At 31.8% G+C, this 27159-nt stretch overlaps 2 protein-coding genes, 1 long non-coding RNA gene and 1 other non-coding gene across 4 annotated transcripts; 2 read left to right on the top strand and 2 right to left on the bottom strand.

Annotated features, from left to right (window-relative positions):
• The first annotated feature begins 3857 nt into the window (after positions 1 to 3857).
• Positions 3858 to 4616, top strand: LOC129302749 (secreted RxLR effector protein 161-like). The gene has a single exon (XM_054941637.1). It carries the CDS (start codon positions 3858 to 3860, stop codon positions 4614 to 4616), a length of 759 nt encoding a protein of 252 aa, XP_054797612.1.
• An 11938-nt stretch (positions 4617 to 16554) lies between these two features.
• On the top strand, positions 16555 to 19961 carry LOC129304250 (cinnamoyl-CoA reductase CAD2-like). Its single transcript, XM_054943948.1, has 6 exons — positions 16555 to 16792; positions 17522 to 17694; positions 18050 to 18241; positions 18883 to 19045; positions 19227 to 19413; positions 19671 to 19961. Exons 1-6 carry the CDS (start codon positions 16786 to 16788, stop codon positions 19741 to 19743), a joined length of 795 nt encoding a protein of 264 aa, XP_054799923.1. The 5' UTR covers positions 16555 to 16785; the 3' UTR covers positions 19744 to 19961.
• A 727-nt stretch (positions 19962 to 20688) lies between these two features.
• LOC129304225 (uncharacterized) lies at positions 20689 to 23968 on the bottom strand. The gene is made up of 2 exons (XR_008591629.1): positions 23892 to 23968; positions 20689 to 23794 (listed from the first exon to the last, which is right to left on the bottom strand). It is a non-coding gene; the product is annotated as an uncharacterized LOC129304225 (long non-coding RNA).
• LOC129304277 (U6 spliceosomal RNA) lies at positions 23673 to 23775 on the bottom strand. The gene has a single exon (XR_008591647.1). It is a non-coding gene; the product is annotated as a U6 spliceosomal RNA (small nuclear RNA).
• Positions 23969 to 27159: the final 3191 nt, after the last annotated feature.

The raw sequence follows: 27159 nt of genomic DNA on the forward strand, positions 1-27159 counted from the left end.
TTCAAGCATATTTTTATCAGAATATTTAAAAAATTTTGAAAATGTGTATGGAGAACATCGTTTAGAAGAGAACAACTTTTTAAATAGGGCTCAAATTTTTAAAAAATTAGTTTTACAAAGGCCAGTTGTAGAGATACTTTAAAAAACAAAAAAGAAAATAGAAAAAAAATATGTCAACACCCACACAGGTGCTTTGACATCCACTCTTAATTTTTTTCCCAACTAGCTACTCCTAATAATCTTATTAAAAATTAAAATGTCATTAAATTACGTTGGGCTATCCACCTTTGGTGGATCAGACCCATATAAAAGCCCAAATTAGGAAATGGGGCTCGTATAAGAATTATGAAAAACGTTTGGGTTCAAAATGTGATTTACTCAAGACCTTAAAATGTAATATTCTCCAACCTTTGAATTTGAAACTTGGGCGGTTGGAGAAACTGCCGCACGTTCCCATAAGAGGTGGTTATGGGTTCGATTTTAGTCGGTTCAGATTTTGGATTCTTTGCATGAAGAGAAACAAAGAACGCTCTCAGTTTTTCATCGGTCTCATTTTTCTCCTTACAAGGTTTTTCTCTCAGAGAGTGCGTTTGTTGTGTACCCGAACTAAGTTCGACTGGTGTAACTTTGTTCCCGCATACGTATGTGTGAATTAATGACTCAAGATATGTTTTTTCTCCTCTGTTTCTTTGATTGGTATCAGAGCATTCATCCTTCCTGGGCTGTGTTTTCTATGTTTAAAGAACTGATAATGATTTGCTTAACTCCATACACGCAAATCTCCAAGTTTAGTCTTTTATGTTCTTATTGTGTTTACGCTTCGATCTTCTTTGTCTGTCTTTAAGATTATCACCGTCAAAATAAACATATTAATATGCTTCTTGGTTAATATGAATGTTCCTTATATGGCCATACACGTTTTGCATGCAATCAAGTGACGAGCATGACGACTGAAAATGAATCGAATAATGGGTATTTAAAAAATGATCCGTGAACTTAAAGAGATGGCCAACATGATCCGTGAACTTAAAGAAGCCAGGCACAATCTTTCTAACAAACAGCAAGTACAAGCTGTAATCAGATTGCTCCCACACAGCTGGGAGCATATGAAAGTTAACTTAACCCACAATGAAAATATTGTTAACTTTAACGATGTGGCTAAACACCTGGAGCTAGAGGCTGAACGTCTGGAGGCTTACAAGTCATCTGGACAGACTTACCTTGTCGAGGAAGGCGGTCCTTCAAATTCTAAGCCCAAGAGAGGCAAGAAACAACATAAGAAGGGTAATAAGAGTGGCCCTAGAGTAAAGAAGGATAAACAACATTTCAAGAAAAAGGGCAAGAAGAGCGGCAAAAAGAGAATTAACCTTAAAAAGGTCAAATGTTTCGCCTGTCAAAAGATGGGCCATTTTGCAAAGGACTGTCCTGAGCAAAGTGGACGTGATCAGGTACTTGTGAATTATGTGAATTCACATTTTTCTTATGTTTTCAGTAACGTTTTTCTAACAGAAACTGTTTCCTCTTCTTGGATTATAGACTCAGGCTCCACAGACCATGTAAGCAAGGATCGTGGATCCTTCATGGAGTACCGTCGGTTGCCGAATCAAAGCAAGTGGTTTTACGTTGGCAACAATGCGAGGATTAAGGTAAAAGGCATAGGAACTTGCAAGTTGACCTTGCGAGGTGCAAAAACCTTAATTCTCCACGATGTTTTACATGCACCGGACATCCGACGGAACTTAATTTCAATTGCTTGCCTTTTAGAATTTGAGTTTGTTATTAATTTTCATGACAAGATTGTTGACATTATGTACAATTCAACTTTTTATGGTTGTGCTTTTCTTTCAAATAGGTTCTTTATAATGAATATTATTGACCAAGTTCATTTTCATGATTGCTTTACCACCTCTTCCAATAATGTAGATATGAATATTTGACATGCTAGACTGGGGCATATTAATCAAAATAGAATGATTAAGCTAGCTAAAGAAGAAATGCTAGGTCCAATTACAAATATGAAAATGTCCTTATGTGAAAATTGTCTAGCTGGTAAAGCAACAAGAAAACCTTTTGGTAAAGGTATTAGGGCTGAAAATCCATTACAATTAATCCATTTTGATATATGTGGTCTTATGAGTATAAGGGCAAAACACGGAGCTTGGTATGTTATTACCTTTATCGATGATTTTTCACGTTTTGGTCATGTTTATTTGATATCACAAAAGTCTGAAGCTCTTGAGTGCTTTAGACGATACATTAATGAGGTTAAAAATCAAATGGACAATAAAATTAAAGCATTACGTACTGACCGAGGACGTGAATACTTGTCTGATCAATTTAAAGAACTCTGTGAAGAAAAAGGAATAATTAGACAACTAACTATTCCTGGCACTCCGCAACAGAATGGAGTTGTTGAAAGAAGAAATAGGACTCTTCTAGACATGGTTAGATCAATGATGGCACAAGCAAATCTCCCAATCTCGTATTGGGGGGATGCTTTACTGACTACAGCCTTCATATTTAATCGTGTGCCCTCAAAATCAGTTACTTCCACACCCTATGAGTTATGGACAAAATGCAAACCAGATTTAAATATCTTAAGACCATGGGGGTCAGCTGCATATGCCCATGATGATTCCCATAAATATGGAAAGTTAGGTCCAAGAGGAAAGAAATGTATCTTTATAAGATACTTTGAGCAATCAAAAGGTTATGTTTTCATTGGTGAAAATAATGATGGAACTGTAACTAAATTTGAATCTAGGGATATCATATTTTTAGAAAATGAGTTTCCTAGCAGGGAAGAAATTGATCAAACTATATCTCTTTACGAGACACGAGAGCAACATAATATAGAACTTATAGAAAGGCCTGAATCATCGCAAAATGCTGATTTAAGTGGGAGCTCTAAAAGGTCTTTCAGAAGACCTAAAAAGAATCAAAATTCACAAGAGACCCCACTTTAAAAAAGTAATATAGAAAGTGTGCCAAAAAGATGCTTCCAAATTAGGGGTGAAGCATTGATAGGAACTCCTCTAGATGATGATGAGCCACGTTCTGTAAATGAAGCTTTATCAGGACCTGCTAAGGATAAGTGGAAGAAAGCAATGGATGAAGAAATGGATTCCATGAGGACTAACAAAGTATGAAAATTAGTTGATTTACCACGTGGCCGAAAGGCTATTGGGAACAAGTGGGTTCTCAAAATCAAAAGAAAAGTGGATGAATCAATTGATAAATACAAGGCTCGCTTAGGAGCAAAAGGGTATACACAACATGAGGGAATAGATTATGAGGATACATTTTCTCCTGTTGTACGCTTCAATTCTATTAGACTGATTCTGGCAATAGTAAATAGTCTGAATTTAGAGTTGCACTAGATGGATGTAAAGACTGCTTTTCTTAATGGTGATCTGGATGAAGAAATTTATATGCAACAGCCATTAGGTTTTATTGAAAAAGGAAAAGAAAAGAAAGTATGTAAATTAAATAGATCAATTTATGGACTAAAACAATCATCCAGACAGTGGTATTTGAGGTTTCACAGAGCAATAACCTCATATGACTTCTAAATGATTGAGGAAGACCACTGTGTTTATATCAAGAGGTTCAATGGGAACTTTGTAATATTATCTCTTTATATGGATGATATTTTACTAGTCAGAAATAATCTAGATTCAATAATCGCTATTAAAGAATGGCTTTCGTCGAATTTTGAAATGAAAGATATGGGTGAAGCAAAATATACTCTTGGAGTTAAAATCCAAAGAAATCGCTTTAAGAAGCTTCTTTATCTGTCACAAGAGACTTATATAAGAAAAATTCTTGAGCATTTTAATATGAAAGATTGTAAACCCATGGATACCCCAGTAGCTTCAGGTATGAAGCTTAGTCCTGATATGGGTCCTAAAACTGAGATGGCCAAAAGGAAAATGGAAAGAGTTCCATATGTTAGTGCAGTCAAAAGTTTGATGTATGCAATGATATGTACAAGACCAGATATCTGTTATGTCGTAGGACTTGTGAGTCGCTACCAATCTAACCCCAGAGAAGGACATTGGAAAGCTGTAAAGAGGATCTTAAGATACTTAAAGGGCACTGTTGATTATGCACTATGTTATCAAGGGAGTGATCTACGTCTGACAGGATACTCCGATGCCGATTTAGGCAGAGATGAAGATGAACGAAGATCAACTTCAAGCTACACTTTCTTGCTAAACAATGGGGCCATTTGTTGGAGTAGCAAGAAGCAGACATGCATTGCCCTACACTCTATGGAAGCTAAGTTTGTAGCATGTACTGCAGTAGTGCAAGAGGCTATGTGGCTTAAGAGATTTATAGAACATCTTGGGTTTGGAAATGAAAGTATAAATCTAGTGTTAATTCATTGTGACAATACTGCAGCCATAACCTATACCAAAGATCCTAAATATCATAGCAAAACCAAACACGTAGACATTAAGTACAATTTTGTAAGAGATTATATAGCGCAAAAGGTTATCACTGTTCAATACATTTCCATGAAATGTATGATAGCAGATCCCCTAACAAAACCCATAGCCAAGGAGATATTTGAGAAACATGTAAGGGCTCTTGGCATGGCTAGATTGACTTGATGTAATATATTGGTTATATTAATAATTTTTTTTACTTCTATATGTGTACAATTGATAACATATAATGTCTAGTATGTCGTACAGGTTGATAAGGTTGACTCTCTCACACAAGCAACTACCTTTGATATTGAAATCAAAGATGAGATATTAGTGTTCACCAGCAAGGCAACAAAATGTTGATTTAGTAGAAAAGAAACACAAATCATATGTCGCCTCGATCAAAGAGCAAGTCGAGATGAGATCCGTAAGCATACTTGGATCAAATCATGGATCGCCATATCCATAATACCTGTAGCCAAATGATAAATTCTTCTAAATTGACGTCATATAAGATCAATAGAAAAGAAGAATTTGGGTTTAAATACAATGAATATCTAAACCTATGTTTGTATGGTGGTAATAATAAATGAAAATGACGTACACTCTTATAAGCAAGAGTAACACCATAACATGTGTTTCATACCACATGTGCTTAAGAATCGTAATGGGAAGCAAGTGAATAAATCCCTGCTTTATTGCTGTGTGAGTCCCAGAAAGGAAAAAATCCTTTCATTGATGTCCTTTGACTTTGACATTATCATAGAGATATGTTACAGTGCCTGCTACTTTAACATGCAACCTATGGTCATGATTAATGCGAACTAAAGGTTTCATGTTAGGAAAGCGACTGTTTCCTATCAAAGTGGTATATGGGCAAAAGGAAGATTATCTTAAATATACACATCTATGCTCGTATTCAAGACATGTCCCTTATGAAATAATTTATGAATTCATAAGTGTGGATACTACGTATATAAGAAAAACTATCTGAGTCTTGGACTGACTTAAGAGGGATCAGATTAGTCATAATGAGAAAAAGTGTATATTGATAAATCTAGGACATTAAGGCACGAATTTAATCTAGAATAAAATCAACTTTAAAGTTATTTGTGCTGGTCCTTAATAGGATTCCCTAGTACAAATAACTGAGATGAAGACGTCAAGCTTATGTGGTCACGACAAAGCATCTAGTATGAAGAGAGGAAAGAGAAAGAGATAGAACTGACATTATCTTCTCCACCAAGTGTGAGTGAGAGATGTTGGGTTATCCACCCTTGGTGGATTAGGCTCATATAAAAGCCCAAATTGAAGAATGCGGCTCATATGAGAATTATGAAAAATATTTGGGTTCAAAATGCAATTTACTCAGGGCCTTAAAATGTAGTATTCTCCAACCTTTGAATTTGAAACCTGGGCGGTTGGAAAAACTGCCGCACGTTCTCATAAGAGGTGGTTATGGGTGCGGTTTTAGTCGGTTCAGATTTTGGATTCTCTGCATGAAGAGAAACAAAGAACGCTCTCAGTTTTTCATTGGTCTCATTTTTCTCTTTACAAGATTTTTCTCTCAGAGAGTGCGTTTGTTGTGTACCCAAACTAAGTTCGACTAGTGTAACTTTATTCCCGCATACGTTCGTGTGAATTAACGACTCAAGGCATGTTTTTCCTCCTCTGTTTCTTTGAAATTATTAACTCCATTTAAAAATAAAAATTTAACTTTACTTATATTTAAACTCGTATATTGAAAAAGATGAAGAAAATTATTACATTCTCTCGATTTCTCTTACATTATCATATATATACCAGAATATTTTTAATAGAGATAGTATTTAAAAAAAATGTTAACTGGCTTAGCCAAAATATCAACATATGTGCTTTAAGCCTTTAACATCTACTCCTTAATTTTTTTCAAAGTACTGCTAAGAACGTCATTGAAAATTACGACGTGATTAAAAACTCTATTTTTCATAAAAAGAAATTATAACTCTATTTAAAAATAAAAAATCTAACTTTATTTATATCTAAACTCGTGTATTGAAAAAGATTAGGAAAATTATTACATTCTCTTGAATTCTCTTACATTCTCACATGCTAGAATATTTTTAATAGGGATAATATTAAGAAAAGATATGTTAACTATGACTTAGTCAAAATATCAACATAGGCGCTTTAATCCTTTAACATCTACTCCTTAATTTTTTTTAATTACTTATAAGAATGTCATTGAAAATTGTTGGGTCATTTTTTATAGTATTTTAGGTTGTTGTCTTTGTACAATTTTTGAGGACTTTTTCTGTCATTTTTTATCAATTAACAGTCAAAATTAACTTTTATTAATGATAAGAGTTATATTATATTATTTTTAAAAATTAAAAAAAATATTGAACAAAATATGAATTTAGGGTCCTAAGTGTTTCTAAATCAAGACCCATTTATTCATGTGCCCTTATATTTTAACTCATGTAAGAACGTCATTGAAAATTAGGACGTGATTAAATTAAAACTCTATTTAAAAATAAAAAAATTAAATTTATTTATATTCAAAGTCATCTAGTGAAGAGAGAGAGAGAGAGAGAGAGAGAGAGAGAGAGAGAGAGAGAGAGAGAGAGAGAGAGAGAGAGAGAGAGAGAGAGAGCTAATGAAAATTATTACATTCTCTTGCGTCTTCTCACATTCTCACATTCTAGCATTTTTTTTTATAGAAATAATATTAAAAAGCATGTCAACTATGGCATGTTCCATGGTCTCCACTGGAGATTTCTTCTCCGCTGATCTGCATGATTGGGACAACTCAAGATGTTGTGATATGTCTACATGCGATTAAAATGAGCTTGGGACATGTGAGAATCTATAGTGATTGCACAGATGGGCTCTGGCCTTAATTCGATCAGTCCTCCAATTATGATGTTCATACTGAAAGGGACCTCATTTATCAGAGAGCCTTGTCGTTTCCTATGGGTCTTCACCTAGTGGATGCCGCGTCACCTCCTTTGTTAGTGGAGCCTGATGCTTTAGTTTGTTTTGTTTTGTTTGTTTTTTTTTTTTCCCCTGATGTGCGTGTGTGTATACATGTATATCCACCTATGCAAAGCTGTCAACCTCATGAATATAAATTTAAATAAATTTGTGATAATAATGTAAATTGAAATGATAAATTTGTAAGAATTTAGTTATAAAAAAATTAATCATTTAATCTTTATAATTTTAACTTAATTATAACTTAGTCTCTAAATTTTGACTCATTATAGTTCAATTTTTAAAGTTTTGATTTGGTTGTAAATTAATCCTTTAATTTTGTCTCTTGTAATTTAGTCCCTGAAATTTTAACATTTTAAGTATTGGCCCCTATATTTTAAAAAATAAAACTATAAAAATTCAAAATATTTTAAAATTTATTACTAATATTTTAAATTATTAAACCCTTTTAATCTTTTTAAATATTATAAATATTAAAATTTTAAAATATTTTAATCTTTATAATTTTATTTTTTAAGATATAGAGACCAATATTTAAGATGTTGAAATTTTAGAGATTAAATTGTAAGAGACAAAGTTCAGGGACTAATTTACAACCGAGTTAAAACTTTAGAGACTGAGTTATAACGAGTCAAAGTTGAAGAATTTAGTTATAACTGGAACAAAACTATAAAAACTAAATGATTAATTTTTTCTTAATTATATTAATAAATAGCTATTAAAAGTATATAATTAAATAATTTAAATAAAAATGACCATAATTTAACCTGAATATATTTCAAATCCAAATTATTAAAATCAGATCCATCAACATTCATAATTTATCATCTAAAAATAGAGTTAAACACAATCAGTTGACCAAGACTCTAAAAAAAAACAAAAAAAAAAAAAAGCAGAATGGCACCTAGTGCCCCCATGTCGAAGAAAGTAGCACATAAGGCTCATTACATTCTGTATTTATTCAGGCTCAAAGACTTTACATGTAAATATATTTCTTAATGAAAAAACTCATTTACCTTTTGTTTGAAAAAATAACATCATCCATAACACATTGCATTATTAATGTATAGATTTTATCATGTTATATACTGACATTATGTTATTTATACTCCTAAAAAACTTGTACATTATTATTCATAAACCACACAGACTATGTGTATAGTGAATGAATATTATGTTGTTGATGTATAAATCTTGTCATATTATATACGAATATTATATTTATTCATACACTTATATTGAAATTCTCCCTTCTTATTTTTTATCAAAAAGCAAAATATGTCAGCCACACTTTTCTCTTTTCCCTAGCTTCTATCTTATAATATTAAAACATAAATCAATAATAATTCAACAAAATCCAAACACTTTCCCCTTTCTCCTTCCTCCTCTTCTCTACTGTTAACCAGAGGTTGTGGACTTGTGGTGTGAAGAGGGCGGAAGCGGCATGTTGATCAACAGGTGACTTTTTGAACTTCGAAATAAAGCAAATTAGAACATATTTGGTTTCAAAAACTTGCTTAATAAGTTTTTTGAATTTAATTATTTTCAAAACTATTTTTATTTTTTAAAAAAATAAAAAAATCTTAAAGTTGTTTTGATTTTATTTTTATTTGTTTTCAAAACATACTGTATTTGATTGTTGAAAAAATATAGTTAGCTTGATAAATTTATAATATAAATTACCACCATTAACTACTTACAACCATTATTATTTCCTTCTTTTTTAATTCAAAAATGATTTTTAAATTAACATAACCAAATAGATTTTTATTTTATTTTTTGAAAAATAATTCTAAAAACTGTATTACAAAATAATTTTTAAAAGCAAAAAATATGAATAGAAACCAAACATGCCTTAGGGTCTTGTTTTCTATTTTCAAAAAATTATTTTCAATTTCTAAGTACAAAGGATAAAAAATTATTTGGTTAAATTCTTTGAATTTAAATTTTTTAAAACTATTCTCACTTTTTATTTTAAAAACCAACAAAAGAAGAAATAAGTTATAGTTGTTTTTGTTTTTTTATTTTTAAAGCACATTACATTTAACCATTATAAATTACATTTAGCTAAGACTGTAACATCTTAAATTTTAATTTCTTGATTTAATTATTTAATCAAGGGTAAATAGGTAAAATAAGTGTTAATTAATTTAATGATGATTAGTGATAGATAGCGAGCCTTTTGATTTTGGATACACAACCTTTGGTTGGACCCATAAGGATTTTGGGCCACTTAAGCCCAAGTAGAAGAGTTAAGTTTTAAGTTGATTTGTTTGTGTCATTCACTGTGGCAATACAGCTTCTCGCCACAGTGAATAGTCAAATATTTTAAATATGCAACTTGAAAATATTTTAAATTTATAGCTCGTATTCAAGCTACATAAACAAAAGAGAAAAGAAAAAGATATATATATATATATATATATAGAGAGAGAGAGAGAGAGAGAGAGAGCATGAAGGGGATGACATCAATATGCTAGCTCATAAAACGTGGAGCATCTTAAGGGTGTTTCAAATTTGGTTTTACTTAGGTAGGACTTCTCTATCCTTCCTCCTTCCCTCTGCATGTTCCAGTGATGATTTTTGTGTTGGGGGGAGCAAGGATTTCATACCTAAGAGCTTTGGGTCCAAACTCATTAGTCCTAATGAGATTAATGAGAGTTATTTAACATTTTTGAACCTAGTTTTGAGGATTTTTACAAGGTTATAAGTGTGGAACAAGGGTTTTGGATGAAAGCCTAACCACTTTAAGAAGAAATTTGGATTGTTGGGTGTTGTGATTGTTAATATTTAAACAAATGAGAACTAAATAAGGTTAATGAGAGTTAATAAACTCATTAGTTGTAATTTTGAGCTTATGATTGGAATCATGGAGTTAATAAGTGTAAGTTTGGCGAATTGAAAATGAGAATTTAGTTGCTTTTTAATGATATTGGTTGTTGATAATTGTATATTATTGTTGTTACATAGGTCTTAAGCTCAATTCTAGCTCCGAAAGCAAGTCGTGTTAGTGATAACCTTTAAATTCTTAAAGGTTTGAGGTAATCGAGACATCTCTAACTTATGTTATTACTTGTTATATTGATTTATGTTGTTTTGTGAACATGACTAATGTGAATTTAATTAATTATAAACTTAATTATTGTTTTAGAAAAATATGTGCAAGTGGAGTTTTCTTGAGTTTCCATTAAAAGCATATTATGTTGAAAGATTTTAATATGAGATGGTAAAGCTTCACATTCATGCTTGTGATAGTTTGTCTTTATTATCCATACGTGCTTGAGTAATGTGATTATACATGGTGATACATTGTGCATAGTAACATGATCATGATTTGGGCGAGCGAATGCCCTAGGAGGAGTAGATTATTTTTTTCACGTGGAATTTATAACTTACACTATGGGTGGCCTCGGTGTTTGGTTTCACATGTCAGATCTTCATGAATCTCACCTTGAACTAGGTGTAAGTATAGGTGCCTAAACCTATTACCCTTTTATATCACCCTAGACTGGGTGTGGCATTAGGCACTGTGACACCCCAAGGTATTCAAAAATTAGGGGAATATGTGGTCTTAGATTGAGTGAGGCATTGTTGGCCAGGTGTTTTCTCATGATTGGCAAGCTTAAGCTGGTCTATTCAAATGGACTCAATCCTATTATATTATCAACCAACAAATTCAGTCAATAGTATATGGCAAAAATAAGGAGTTGATGATCATACATTATATTGTATCATGAGTTGTGATATTGTGATAGTGTAATATTGTGCTCATTGTTGCTGTGTTTTCTTTTAACATGCCCACAAGGCATGCCCACTTTGACCTATATGTACATGATTTAGAACTTTCCTTGGTTACTGAATAATTATACTCACCCCCATATATTTAATATTTTACAGGCCCTAGCTTTAAAAAAATTAATGAGAAAGCACTTGAGCCATAGGAATCTGTGATTCCTACAGTATGCCTCTACCTCTTGGTTTAAATGTTTAATTAATGATGATACATTGCTAACTATGACAATTATTTTAGTTTATTTGCACCATTGCATATTAATTGTGATTGTTGATTGTATTTAGTGCCCTAGCCTTGTTGAATGTGTTGATAGTGTGATTCAGGGTCTCAATATTGGTGTAAATAGGATTATGAATGTTTTAAAATGTTGCAAAAGAAGTAATTAATGATGTTTATGATATTTTCACTTCTCCTGTGGTTCTTCTTGAAATCAAGGTTAAAGAGTCAAAATGTGATATATGTGTTATATTTAGAATGCAATGCATTGCACAAATTGTTCTAAATTCTAGGGATTTGATCTAGGTAGGTGTTTAGGATTTCGGAGCTTTGTGTGGGTTTTAGACAACTTGGAAGGGTTTAAGTGTTTAAAAAAAAGTTAAGTTTGGTTCCAAGTGTTTATATTTTTCATGTAATATTATTTTGATTTGAAACCAATGTTATTAGCTAGCTTACTATCTAAACATTTTATGGACATCTAGATCACCCCAACTGGACCTTGAACAGAGGCACAGAGCACATCAAAAGTTCATCCCCAGTGCTGAGGTTTGACAACACTAATGCTATCATTTTTGTGCAATTTGCCATGGCAAATGGCACCTTCATCACAAAGCATAATGTTAACCTCTAGAATTTTATGTTATTTCATCATTTATTGACCAAATTAGAAAAATATACATTTTGTTTTGGGTTTATATTATTAGTTTTAATTTGATATTTTTGGCCTAATTTTGTGTTATTTTAATTTAAAATTTGATTAGATGCATTTTTAGACTTTTGTTAATGCTTTTGGAAGGCTTTTGGATGAAATCAAGTATAAAAAGGATAAATTTTGTTAATTATAAAAACAGTTCAAAACTACTAAAGTTGTCAAAAAGTTGTGATTTTTGCCACTGTTAGAAAAATGCTACATTTTATTTATCTAAAATTGGTTGGATATGGCATATATATGCCGAGAGCTCAATCCAAAACACATTCTTCAAACTTTGAGCAACCATTTAAAGCTTTGTGTGCTAGGGTTTAAGTATTGGAAGAGTTGGGTCTAAGAGAATGGAATTTTGAAGACATTTGGAGCTCTTTTTCTTTTATTTTTCTATTAATCTTCCCTTTTCTCTCTAATATTTTAATATAGGTTCAAATATTTTGTATATTTGTATCTTTTGGATGATTATGAGTAGCTAAACACTTTGTTTTAGAGTGATTTGAAACCCATATATGAATTAACACTATGTTTCTCCTCTCTTTTTGTGATTAATGATGTGTGTGTGTGTGCGTGTTTATTTTACTCTTTTCTTAATACTTTTAAGTGATTGACTATCATTTAGATGTTAGATTCACTTGATTGATACTTGAAAGGGCTAAGTTGAGTATAGAACTTGGGTAAAATAGTGCAAGAACTTGATAATTGCATGTTAAATGGATAGTTTTGCTAATACAATAAGGATATACTTGCTAGCCTTACATAGCTACATTAGGGTTAGAGCTAAAAATTGAGTTTTATTAATTGTAACGAGAGATTGGACAATTAATTTAACTAAACACTTGTTTATGACTTGAGAGAGCTTGTCCAAGTATTTTTAGAACCCTAATTTAGCACTTATTTTTATTAAAAGCATTTAAAAGAGGAGGTGATTTTGGTGTTATGAGATACAATGAGGATAAATAATTCTAAATTCAAATTTGTGTTTGAAATCTCTGAATCAATTTGTTTTCTTTATTTTTTAGTGTAAATTTAGTTTGCAAAATCATGTTCACCTAATTATGTTTAGCTCAACTTGATTAAACTCACTTAGTCTTTTATTTGATCATTATTTTTAAACAAATTCTGGAGGGAATGATACTTTACTTTTATTATATTATTTATTACGACCTGTACACTTGTGGTGAGCAACACACAACATAGAGAGGCTCGCTACAACACATTGTTGCATTGGCTAAGGTGAAGTACCTCAAGATTGTTGGCCATGACGAGTGAGCCTTTTGGTTGTGGTGAACGAGTCCAGTTTAGGGGAAAAAAAAATTTAAAGTATTTTCAATGCTTATATTTATAAAGTGAATTTCCATGCTTCTAAGTACTTTTGTACTCCATATTATGATTGGTCTTAACTTGATTTGGAACTTGGTTTTTTGGAGTCTCTTAAAACTTGTGAGATTTCACACTATTAAATTCAATTTTCAAACTTTTCTAATATACTAGTACTTAATATATATATATATATATATATATATATAGTTTTAAATCTATCCTACCATGATAAAGTCTATTCTATGATGGTAGCATTCATTTTAATTATTCATGTTGAGTTTAAAATATATGTTTATTTATTCAAGCATAATAGACCTTTAATGCGGGTCTTTTCTTTTCTACTATGATTAGCTTTTTTTATATATAGTTATTTCTTTTTTATTATGGTAAGATGAGGTGGTTAATCCCTAATTATTATGGTATACTGTGTATCTTGTTATGGTTAATGGGGTGGAGTAATTTAGGCATTTTACAATGACCAACCACTATCATAAGTTATTATGGTTAACTAATGTCAACAACCACTATCCATCTTTTTTTAACTCCATTTTTTTTCAAATTAACATAATCACATGGATTTTCATTTTTTTAAGAAACAATTTTGAAAAATTAATTTATAAAACAGTTTTTCAAAAAAAATGAAAACAAAACAATACAAGCTCTTATATTTTGTACTTCTTGTTTTTAATATTAATATTAGTTCTTGCCTTTTGAGTTTTATATTTCTTTGAGCCAAGTCCTACCTCTTCTGTAAACTATGTTCTACATAATATATATTTAACTCACTTAATTCTATAGAAAATCAATGAATTTAACAAAGTCTTTTGCAACTTTAGCTAAATTTGCATCTAATCTAAATTAAATTTATAGGTGAGTTGGCACGATTTTATAAGATAGAAATATAAAATGATAAACTCAATGAATTAATTCACGAGTTTGACAGCAATAATACGCCTGTGTTGTAACATTTAAGAACAACATTGAAAATTAAGATATTATTAAACTATGTTTTTATAAAAGGTCAAACATCATAAATATTAAAAAGAACCAAATGTACAATAAAAAGTCATAAATTCAAAACATTAAAGCACACCCAAGTAGAAAAGCAAAAAACAAAGAAAAGGTCTCCTTGCGTCATACAAATATCTGCTTTGTGAAAGATGGTTAGAAAGGAGGTGAGACCAATTCACACTATCAAAAAGTTTCCAGTTGAGAATGTCTAGGCTTATGAATTTCCTCTTCAGACAGAGGATCATGATATAATATTTCCAATAGGAAATTCATAGTCCTTGTGGTAAGAGTGTATCCACCAAAGAGCTGGTCACAGACATAGTAGAAAGAGAGAAGATGAATCAGTAGAAACCTTCCTGAAAATAAGGCCATTCCATATGGACCATTCAATAGTGTATTCATTCAAAGGTTGATGTTTGTGACAAATAACCAACAAACACATGACCTGTCTACCTGACTTAATCTTCTTTGACCAAATGGACCATTCCATATTGCTATGAGAAGTAGCAGAATCGGTCATAACAATAGACTGAGAGTCCAAGCAGGAAGCCTTTAACCAATTACAAATGTAGTCAAGTATGAAACATTAATTATAAAAAACTCTTTGAAATTTGAGAGAGGCTGATTCCTATAATAACCCAAAAGGGAGAGAAAAGTGATGATATGCTTAACCAAATCAAATCTAGAATCTCTGAGTAGATGCTAAAAGGTGGAGAAAATCAAAGATACAATACCCTCAGGATTGAAATCCAAAGATCGAATGGACAAGAAACTAAACTACAAGGATTTAATTAAGGAACAATCTGCAAAGAGAGGTTGACAAGGGACTCTTCATGAAGGCATCTAAAAGGACATAAATTATTATTTTGCAAATGATGATCCCTTAAGATGTCATCTGTAGGCAAGGGCATATGTAAGGGGGGTGCTTTCCCCCACAGTTTGATTGGTCCCTGGGAAAATTTTGAGAATTTTTTTATTTTACTTGTAAAAAGTGTGAAAATTAGTATTAGGTCCCCATATTTTAAGTAGCTTTCATTTTTGCCCCATCCATGTGTTAGTATTTGGATTCATCCCCGGCTTTAGGTAAGGCATGATTTAGAAGCTTCTAAGTAAACAACATATTCTTTATTAAACTATTAACTCTATTAAAAAATAAAAAATCTAACTTTATTTATATTTAAAATCATATATTGAGAAAAATTAAAGAAAATTATTACAATCTCTTGTATTCTCTTATATTCTCACGTTCTAACAAATTTTTAATAGAGATATGCCCTATTTCTAGTAACCCCTGCTTAACTTACCTAAACTTTTACTTTAAAAAAATCATAAATATCTCACCTACATGAAAATAAAAAATAAAAGAAGAAACTTATATACTTAACAAATTTATTGTGCTTATTTTCAATTAAATCAAAACATATATATTATTTATAGATTATTCACTTTATAATAAATTCTTGTTATTAATATTATTAACAAGTTAAAATTCAATTGTTTTGATTTGAATTGATAAAAGTACATTACATATATCAAGTTAAATACCTAAGTACCTGGAATAAAAATAAATAAATAAATAAAAAATTACATACAAGTTCCATAGAGCAAACTTATTTATAAATAAGTTCCACAATTTTGAGACATAAATGTAATTTAAAATTAAGAAATAAAAATAATAATGTTCTTATTAAAAATATATTATATCAATAAAATAATTTACAACTGCTTTTTTAATAATTTACAATTATTATTTTTTACAATAAAATAAAATAATTTATTTATAAATTATGTAATATATTTTTAATAAAAATATTGTTATATTTATATATTAATTTTAAATTACACTCATAATTGTATAGAAACTACTCCAGAATTATTGTCTTTTTACTTGCAATTTACCTTCTACGCTGCAAATGCTGCAAAAAGATATTGGGACACTACTCCTGAACTTCCCACAATTGTATGTAACCTTATTTTAGTATTTTAATATAATCTGATTTTTACCCAAAAAAAAAAAACTGAAGAAGACAAAACTCTTCCATTTATTAGTAATATTTCATGCGATTTTAAAAATTTTCTGCCGCCAGTTAGCTGGAATTTCAGTTTTCTGACCCTCTCTGATAGCGACGCTGTTTCGCGGAGACGCAGAAGGCCTGGCCAGGTTTGAAAGGCCGCATTTGCCGTTCGGAAAATGACAGTTGAGGTTGAGGACACTTTAAGCAGTGAAAATCTCTTTCGAGCAACGTTGAGGTTGAGATTTGAGAGAGAATGAGCATCAACAACGCAGGGAAGCTCGTTTGCGTCACTGGTGCTTCTGGCTTCATCGCTTCATGGCAGGTCAAGTTCCTCCTTCATCGTGGTTACACCGTTAAGGCCTCTGTTCGAGACACTAGCGAGTGCTTCTTTTTACCATCTTCGCTGATATCCACTTAGAATTCTAGTTGTAGTCTTGTGTATGGGGGACGATATTATAGGTTTCAGAAGCCACACAAAATTCAGTGATTCGATCAAGATATGACAATTGAAGATTGAATTATGTGGGAAGAGATTGTTGATATGAACATAGGGGAGAGCTATATATCGCATTCTAGGTAGCTCATGAGTTATATGAGCTGAATTTCACATCTCCACCGTCGGACTCAAAATCCATGTCTTTCAACAGATCATGATGGATGAAACTGGCTCCTACAAAGCGTATCATCATCACCCAAAAAAAAACAAAACAAAACAAACTGAGAATTATTATTGGCCTATGAAGAGAATCCATCATGTATGGTTCTATTATGGCCTTTGGCTTTGGACGTTGTGGTTGTTTAGAGTAAATTATAGCCGTATTATCCTTGTTTCTTTAGAAAAAAAATATTTTATATGCCTACACACTTCTGATTGTGAAGGTGAATAAAGATACTGATCCAATACAATTAATTAACAAGTGAGAAAACTGATCCTAAAATATTTAGTTCTCGTATAGATTCCCAAAATATTCCATTTCTTCATTTTGCTTTTTGCATTTCTGTCATTAAAGATTCATTAATTTTGTTCTGCTCTTCCTTATATATAATGCAGATGATCCTAAAAAGGTAGACCACTTGCTCAAACTTGATGGTGCAAACGAGAGATTACACCTGATTAAAGCAGATCTCCTGGATGAAGGTTCCTTTGACCCTGTTATTAAGGGGTGTGAGGGTGTCTTTCATACTGCGTCTCCCTTTATTATCAATGATGTCAAAGACCCACAGGTTCTTCCCGTTCTACAGTTGTTGAACACTAATTCTAAATATGTTCTTTGCAATTCCAAAAGAGAAATCAACAGGTTATTTTTCATTACACTTCTCTAAGGAATTATACTCAAAAGGTTAAAATTCCTTCAAGAAGCAGGAATTATCCGAGGGCTGATGGATTTACATGTTAACACTTCCCTAAAGCTTTCAGTTGTCAAATAATAGCATGATCTCTTCACCGGTATAATTGAATGAAATGAATTCATTACATATTCTTGGATTAGAATTTATACAAAGGCTACTACCAACTTGTCTGAAAATAAAGTCAGCGTCCTTGTTTTATAGCTCATGATTGTTACACGCATCATTTCAGGCTGAACTGATCGATCCGGCTGTCAAGGGAACGCTCAATGTTCTCAAGTCATGTTCTAAATTTCGATCTGTGAAGCGAGTTGTTTTAACTTCCTCCATTGCTTCAGTTGCATATGATAGAAAACCTAAAACTCCTGAAGTTATTGTTGATGAGACATGGTTTTCAGATCTAGATTTAAGTAGAGAATCTAAGGTATACACTTAAATTTTATTGTGCTAAATTACTAATGCAGAAATAAGTAATGTTGCCTAAAGGCCATTCAACATTAAGGTGAAAAGGCCTAGCTCTGGGAGCATCATGGTGTTAATATAGATGACAGATTAGTCAGTGAAATGTTAAGAAGTCAAATGATACTGTTAGTTAATGAAAATTGTTTCTCGTTTTCTCTCTCTTTCCCTATTTCTGCAACAAAATGGCAACTCTGGTCTCCATCAATTTTGCATAACACTCCATATACAAGCACATTATTAGTAAATAAAAAGAAAAACTCCATAACATGCTCAACAATATTGTAACTTGGCTATCAGTACAGGTAAATCCATGAAGGCTTATCCTAGCAGGAACCATCTCAACCCTTGCCCAAATTCTCAGTCAAATCATTAATATCTTCTTCTTTTATCATTATTTTCATCTTGACTACCCAAGGACCCCTGTGTATGTTGCTATTTTTCATAAGAGTATTTGCTTGCTTCTGAGTCCAATATTTTATTTTAACTATAGTCACTTTCTTTTGTTTTTTAAGATCCCATAGTTGTTCGAATAATGGGTGTAGATGTGATTTTGTGATTACACTTTCTTCAAGTTTCCTGCTGTTTCCAATTTAGTGCTTTCAGCTGTTATACAGAGTTTCCAAGATTTTGGCTGAAGATGCTGCATTGAAATTTGTAGAGAAGAACAACATCGACATGGTTACCATCAATCCAGCCACAGTGATTGGACCTCTCTTGCAACCAACACTCAATACAAGTGCTGCTGTAATTTTAAATCTAATCAACGGTAATCAACTTTTTTATGTTCAGAAATCATTTGAGTTACTACATCATCTTCAGCAAAATGAGTTTTTATGGCTCTAGTCAATGGAAAAAGAACAGTGATTAGTGTCAAAAGATGGAAAGAGTAGGAAAAAGTAAAAGAAATGGAAGATCATGACTAGTCTTTCCATTCTTGCTTCATGCAGGTGCACAGACATTTCCAAATAATAGTTTTGGATGGGTCAGTGTGAAAGATGTTGCAAATGCCCATATTCAAGCATTTGAAACTCCTTCAGCTAGTGGAAGATATGTGTTGGTTGAGAGAGTGGCACACTTCTCTGATATTGTAAAGATTTTGCGTGAGCTAGATCCATTGTTGCAACTTCCTGAAAAGTAAATTTAAAAATGCTTGCTTAATTATATTCCTCTCTAAACTTATCACTACATTGTTTCTTATCTACGTATTGAAGCTTAAATTATCTGTCATTTTTCTGCTTTAGTAGTTGTCTCTGCTCTCTTGCTGTATATTATCATTTTGATGAACCAAATGGCTTTTTCTCTCTGTCTAAATGCATTCATTTAATTCAAGTGTTGTTTTTGTTTGAAATTTTCACTAATTTCAATTCTTGGTTCCACATTACACTTGATAGGTGTGCGGACAATAAGCCACTGGAACCAATATATCAGGTTTCTAAAGAAAAAGCAAAGACATTGGGGATTTAATTCATTCCATTGGAAGTGAGCCTAAAGGAGACTGTGGGAAGTTTGAAGGAAAAGAAATTTGTCAACTCTTTCCTCTGTAATCCCTCTTTGAATAGTAATGATAAAAGTTGATTAGCTAAAGCAAGCTTTAAGTTGGTATCTTTGGGAATTAATAGCTCCATCTCCTCTGTGATAAGACATTTAAAGAAGGGATACAAAGCTTGTATTATGTATATAAACTGGAATTTCTATCATAAACACAAACTATTATTCAAATAAACTACATAACCCCCTTGTGCATGGCGATTTAAAGTCAACCCACATATGAGAAAGCATAATCAGCAAAATAAATTGTTCTACCGTGTACACGTATATTCATCTTGAGAGGTTACTGAATCAGTTGGTACAATTCTATCACCAAATATATAGAGATGGAGGAAAAATTCATTTGGACGATTTAGTACTTGCCCTTGGAGGTTTGGTTTTCTATATAGTAAACGAAAGAAAATTTTAGTAAATCAGCTGAATAAGTGATTCGACCTCAAGAACATGAACAATGGCTATGCCTTGAAATGCCATAATTTAGAGGAATCAAACAATAATCATTAAAACTAGATCAGGAAAATACGGAAAACGACAACAGTTCTTGCCTATTCACTTTAGACAACGATTTTTTACCGTTGCCCATAGTCTAGCAACAGGCAATGGGTTTGAGCTTTGAAAATACGCAATGCCCGTTGTATACTGCCAAGCTATTTCTACCATCCTAACCCATTGGCTATAATTAATTTTGCAACAATTTTGACCCTTCGCCTACTCACTTTAGACAACAGTTCTTTTCATTACTATTGTAGTATTGTTGTATAATTATTGCCTAATGTATTTATTAACATTTATACTATTATTTAATTATCCAATAAATAAACTTTCATATATCTCCGTAAAATGATGATAATGATAATAATAAAAAACAAACAAAAATTCAATTTAACTAACAAATTAAAACCAATTTATAGTATGTTGATACAATAAACTTTCAAAATATAATCTTTTACTACAAGAGAGTACAATAAATTATCAAAATAAAATCAAACTCTAAATACATACACAACCACAGAGCCATATTTAGTCCATGAGGTACATCATCTCACGTGTGTGCATTTACTTCTGTCTCTTCACTAATTGCTTCAAAACTCTGTTCTGGATCCGTCGTCGTCTCCCATAGTTATGAAGGCATCATCTCCCCCATGTCCTGCATCCATAGAACTTAAAATGACAAACTACTTATAAGTGAGGACTTATCTCCTAGAAAATTCATTCAAAGGAAGGGAAAGCATGAATCTTGTAGAATGAAAGAGTAGAAGTGCATAAATTAATTGAAGATTGAAGATCGGGAATTTTTTATATCCTGACTCGATCATAATACAGCTTTCAGTCTGTTTTTGAATATATTTATTACTAGAAGTGCACAAAAGGTGTGCAATGATAAAAATAATTGTTACATAAACCATTGAAGGAAAGGTATGCATTCTAAAACTAATAATCACTCGTAAAATTTCTGCTTGGGAACAAAGGTCCATTCTAATTAAAAAGTATATATTTCTCCAAATGGAATAATAGTAGAAAACATTAAGTACGCATGCACCACAAATTAACATCATACCTTTTAACCTTTGCAAGTTGTATGCTGCATTAGATCATGTAATTTGCATTTATTCTGTAAATGACATGACCTGGTTTTGTTCGTAGAAGTAGACTGATGAAAACTATTCTCATCCTTTACCTGATGTCTGAAGAAAAATGTCAACAGGAGAGTGTGGATGTGAGCACCATCTACATCCTTTTTAAAATCCTATCCTTGATTTAGCCAATAGGTTTAACATTTAAATTGATAGACTATTACTAACAAAAAATAAAACTTGCAGCTACCCAGTACTTTCTGAATTCAGTGTATCCAGGAATATGAATGCTAAATACAAATGGAAACACTGCAGCTGGAGGGAACTTCATAATATCATCACATCAATATCAATAAATTTACTGTCTTCCTTTCCACAAGTAATCATAAGCCTTCAAGAAAATAAACCAAGTAACATCATCATTCATCAATATTCACTTCAAAGCTAGAAAAGAGTCCCCTGCACAATTGAAAATATTAACACTATAAATTCATTCACTTTCTGTTGTGTAAATGTCATCAATAATGTCCGAGGGTGGTAGAAATGGCTATGCAAGAGCAATTTCTTTATTGCTCAAATGGATAGAAGGCTATGGCAATTAAAAAGTGTTTCCCTCACAAATCTAAGCTTTTGTAAGGTATTAATTCCAATTAGTTATTGTTATCATGATTTCTCTTTGCCCATGCCGCTCCTTATTATCAGCTAAAATAATTGATTAAATTAAGTGGTTTCACTGCAATAGGAATTCATCCCAAGATTTATAATTTACTTGGACACGCCGGTCAAGACCTTGTTTAGCACTTCCTCCAGCAGAATTACCCTCAACTACAAAAATTTCTGCAAAATACAAAGTAAGGAAACCCATTCCATTCAAAATATTTTTAAAAAAAAAAAAAACCACTTTACCAGAAAATATAAATTTCATTTCTAACGGAGATGGGTTGAAGCATATACGTTAAGCATCTCTGACAAAAATACTTAAAATTAACAGAAGGCATTCCATTTCAAGAAAAGGATGATATAACAGTTCAGCTTAATTTTCACTTCATTAAAATTATGTTCAAGTTCCAGCCTAAAGTATTCCGACTTCAAAAATTAAATAAGCTTTATCACCTGAAGTTTGTGCCATGAGTTTCAAAAGTTCAAATGCAAATAACCAAGGATTATACAACAGTGCCATGGCAATGTGCAGTCTTTCTCGTTTTGTGGTGTCTTTGGTTAGAAAGGAATGATATTCAATCAAAAATTCCACATGAAGTTTAGCCTGTGTCTGCACATTTGAATTATCATCTAGAAAGTGTTCAATTAGCAAGATCATGATTAGGACTGCTACTTGCATAAAATTAGTGTGACATCTTTACATGCTGCAGACCATTCAGCAATGCTATAGTAACAACATAACTTTTGAATAAAACTGGAAAACTTTCATTCAAAACTGAACAAAAAGACACAAAGAACCTATACAGCAGTACCAAGAACTAGTTTTCAGCATTCAACATAAATCTCTAATTTGGAAGAAGGGTAATTGCAGTGAATTTACAGGCTGCAGATGCTTATAGGATGCTCATGGATTTAGATGTGACTGAATGGATTCTAGAAAACTTTGTGGAAGATTCCTACCCCACCTAGAATTAATTTTCGGTACTGCAAAAATCAACTCTGTTTTTTTCCCCATCAAAAGCTACCCATTCAAATGCAAAATGCAGTTTCGAGGATCTTTATCCAAAACATTTATGCCTAGCACTCTCAACACTTTTACACATTGAATGTTACATCTTTATCCAAGATATGAAACAACAGACAAACTGAGACGTGTTGCAAACAAGCAACTAGATGAAGTCTTATCAACCCTGTCAAAATGACAAAGTGACAAGTACCGCAAAATACATAAATCAGAATCCTTAGTACCGTAACAATGTCTCTCTCTCTCTCTCTCTCTCTCTCTCTCTCTCAAAATACATAAACCCTACAAACAACCAGATCAGGCAATCTACCTTTCCATTTTTTGGGAAAAAAAGTTTTCCAGATTCAGGAAATGAAACTTAAAACGAAACTCATCACTGCCCTAAATATTTTCATCATTACCCTATCTTCTTAGCAGAGATGATTCTCAGAACGAACCTGAGCGAACACCAAAATGGCAACTGAAAACAATGCCCGCCACCGCTAATAAGAAACCAAGAACAAAAACGAACAAATAGGGGTTTCTCAGGAAGAACCCACGAAATCCACCACCGCTAATTGAGGCCGATTTGGGGATGAAAACGGAAAAGAAATTTGGACCATTTCTCGATTTGTGCGTGTCATCCTTGCGCAGGGGCCATGCTAATCTTCTCTGTATCGTTCCAATTTTATCGGATGTCCCCGAAGGGACGGATTAGGTCCTGTGCTTTCTGTATATAAAGAATGAAGCGCGTTAAAGTTTATACGATGTGGGACTCGCACTACAGAAACACAAACGCGAACACACAATGCCAAGAGAAGTCGTACCCAACGGGGAAAAAGATGCATTTAGAAGGAGAATCAACTAGCTGGAAAGAAGATGAAGAAGTTCGTCGCAGAAAACATTAATAGAGTGAGTGGGAACAAATACAAATGAGATAAATTTGAAATTTAATTTAATTGAGTTATTAGAAAAGTTAAAAAAAAATGTCCACCAAGGGCAGCCTAAATAGTAGGATTAAGAAGTAGGTTCTGATGCACTAGAATGACTCCAGTTCTGCGATCTCTCTCTCCTTGTCTTATCACAAATTTTAATAATCAAGTTTTTTTATTTTTTCCCTTTTAATTAATAAAAATGTAGTTTATTTAGTATTGTATAATTTTTATTTTTATTTTCTATAATAACCGAGAGTAGAGAGTCAGAAACTTTAAATTCCACGTGGTGAGAGTCATATTCTTTTGGGCAGGCCCAAGCATTGGGCTCAATATACTGCCTTGCCCACTAAGACTCGCCCGAGTTTTATTATGCAAGAATGACAATTAGGTTTTCAAGAACTAAAGTAACCCCCAAAACATCTGGAAATGACCATGAAATCCCAAAACATTTTAAAAGCAATATATGGTCCGAATCTCACTTTGAATTTCCCTAATACACTCATCTCTTTTCACCTCTCCCTCCCATGTATTCTATTTGTCATCTTTCTTTCCCCAGGCACACTTTCCCTCCACTACACTCTCTCTATGGATGTAGCTGCGTAATGAGAATTAAACCATTTAAATTTAATCTGAACGGTCTAATTTATTTTTTATTTTTTTATATTTATTAAAATAAAAATTTATAAAAAATGTAAATTTTTAATAATTTGTTTATAATTAAAAATGTTGCAAATGCGCACATTTAAGCGTTTGAAACTCTTTCAGCCAAGGGAGAATATGGGCCTATTTAAAAACTTGTTCTGAGAACAATTTTTTATTCTTCAAAACAAAAAGATCTGTTTGAAAACATATTTTTAAAAAGTGTTTTAAAAAATAAAAAAAATATTATTCTGAAGAACAGAAAAATAAAAACAACTTTTAAGTGTTCTATTATTATTGTTCTGGAGAATAAAGAAGAATGAAAAAATACCTATTTTATTATTTTTTACAAAACACTAATTACTAAAATAATAAAATAAAAATAATTTCAAACAGCTCCACTGTTTCGGTTGAAAAGGTGGCACACTTCTCTGTTATTGTAAAGATTTTACATGAGCGACACCCATTATAGCAACTTCCAAAAAAATAAGTTCAATTCTATCTTTATATTTAAAAATGCTTCGTTTTGGCCCCAAAAAAATTAAAAATGCTTGCTCAATCATATATTCCTCTCCACTCTTATTGCTAAAGCTTAAATTATCTGTCATTTTGCCACTTCAATAGTCGTCTCTACTTTCTTGAAGTATATTATCATTTTGATAAACCAAATGGCTTGTTCTCTCTCTTTAAATGCATTTGTTTAGTTTAAGTATTGTTTTTGTTTCAAATTTTCACTAATTTCAAATATTGGTTCCTATCATACTTGATAGCTGTGCGGACAATAAGCCATTGGAGCCTAACACTATGTTTGAGAGATTTTTTTAAAGGAGAATGAATTGGAGAGAGATGGCTAAAAAATCTAAGTCATTATTTGTGAATTTTTTTAAAAAAAATGATGGAATAATAAGAAAAAGCTTCTAAAGCCCTCCTTTGCTATCCATAATTCAATACTTTTGTCCCCCCAAATTGAGAGGTCAAAAATAAATTAACGTAATATAATTATTTTATTTATAAAATTACCCCCAATCTTTTATCCTAATAAAAAAATTTTATCTATTATTTTTATTCTACAGCCATCTCTCTTTTCTCTTACTAGAATTTTCCATAGGCAAAGTTAGGTTAGGTATCACCCTTGCCTGGTGTCCAACCTAATGTGCAGTTAGACACCAAGTTGGCCTAATTGACCTGAAAATATTTTTACAAGTTCAAATAAACAATAAATGCCAATTATTTTTATGTAATAAAATATAATTTTAAATTTTGAAAGAGATTTAAAAAATTATAATAATAAAAAATGTTTAAAAGATCTTAAAAATAATATATTTATAATACCTTTCAATAAAAAAAAGTCATAAGATAAATATTATTCACAAAAAATTAAAAAAATTAAAAAAGATTGTACATGTTTAGGCAAGATTTGACCCTCAATAATCCTTAACCCCATGTGCTCAAATGCTTCAAACAAAGTGTCAAACAAAGTCAAGCTGACTGAACATTCAAGTATAGTGTATACCCTACCCCCTGCCAACTCTCTCTCTCACATCTTTTAACATTATGACTTTGCCGTATTTTTCTCTTATGCAACAAAAATATTTGCTTAAATAGCTATGATACTTGCTTTCTCTTTTTATTGTTACTTCTTGAGTATCTTGTTTGACAATTAATTTTAATTATTATTATTATTTATTGCATAAATATTATAATTATTTAATGAACATTATTATTTTCTTTAAATTTAATCATATCAGTAATATCAGAAAAAAATTTTAAAACTATTCCACCCCATCCATTTTATAATCATAAAACTCCTAAATAATAAAATATTTTGTTTCATTCCACTCTACTCCACTCTATTTCATTCCATTCCACTAATAACCGATCATTTCCATTCAATCTTAAACTCCCAAACACACTCTAATTATCAGGTTTCTAAAGTAAAAGCAAACACTGGGGATTCAATTCATTCCACTGGAAGCAAGCCTCAAGGAGACTGTGGAAGGTTTGAAAGAAAGAAAAAAATTGTCAACTCTTTCCTCCGTAATACTTCTTTGAAAGAGCAATGATAAAAGTCGATCATCTAAAGCATGCTTAAGTTGGTATCTTTGGGATTAATAGCTCTATCTCCTCTGTGATAAGACATTGAAAGAAGGGATACAAAGCTTGTATTATGGATAAAGACTTCAGGAATTCCAATCATAAACACAACCTATTATTCAAACAAACTATATAACCCCCTCGTGCATGGCAAATTTAAAGTCAAAACACAAATTGATAAAGCAAATTAATCAGCAAAATAAAATGTTCAACCGTGTACATGTATATTTATCTTGAGAGGTTCACTGGTCCTTGGAGGTTTAATAAATCACCTGAACAAGGCCTTCAACTGAAAGAAAATGAACATTGGCAATGCACTGGAATGCCATACTTCAGAGGAATCAAACAACAATGCTTAAAACGGCAAGATTCACCACAAGCAAAATACAACTCAGAATCCTTAATAGTTAATACAGTAACACTGACC

This window comes from Prosopis cineraria, unplaced genomic scaffold, assembly GCF_029017545.1.
Source record: "Prosopis cineraria cultivar Desert tree isolate PC_DT_omini unplaced genomic scaffold, ASM2901754v1 PC2, whole genome shotgun sequence".
Classification (NCBI taxonomy): Eukaryota; Viridiplantae; Streptophyta; class Magnoliopsida; order Fabales; family Fabaceae; genus Prosopis; species Prosopis cineraria.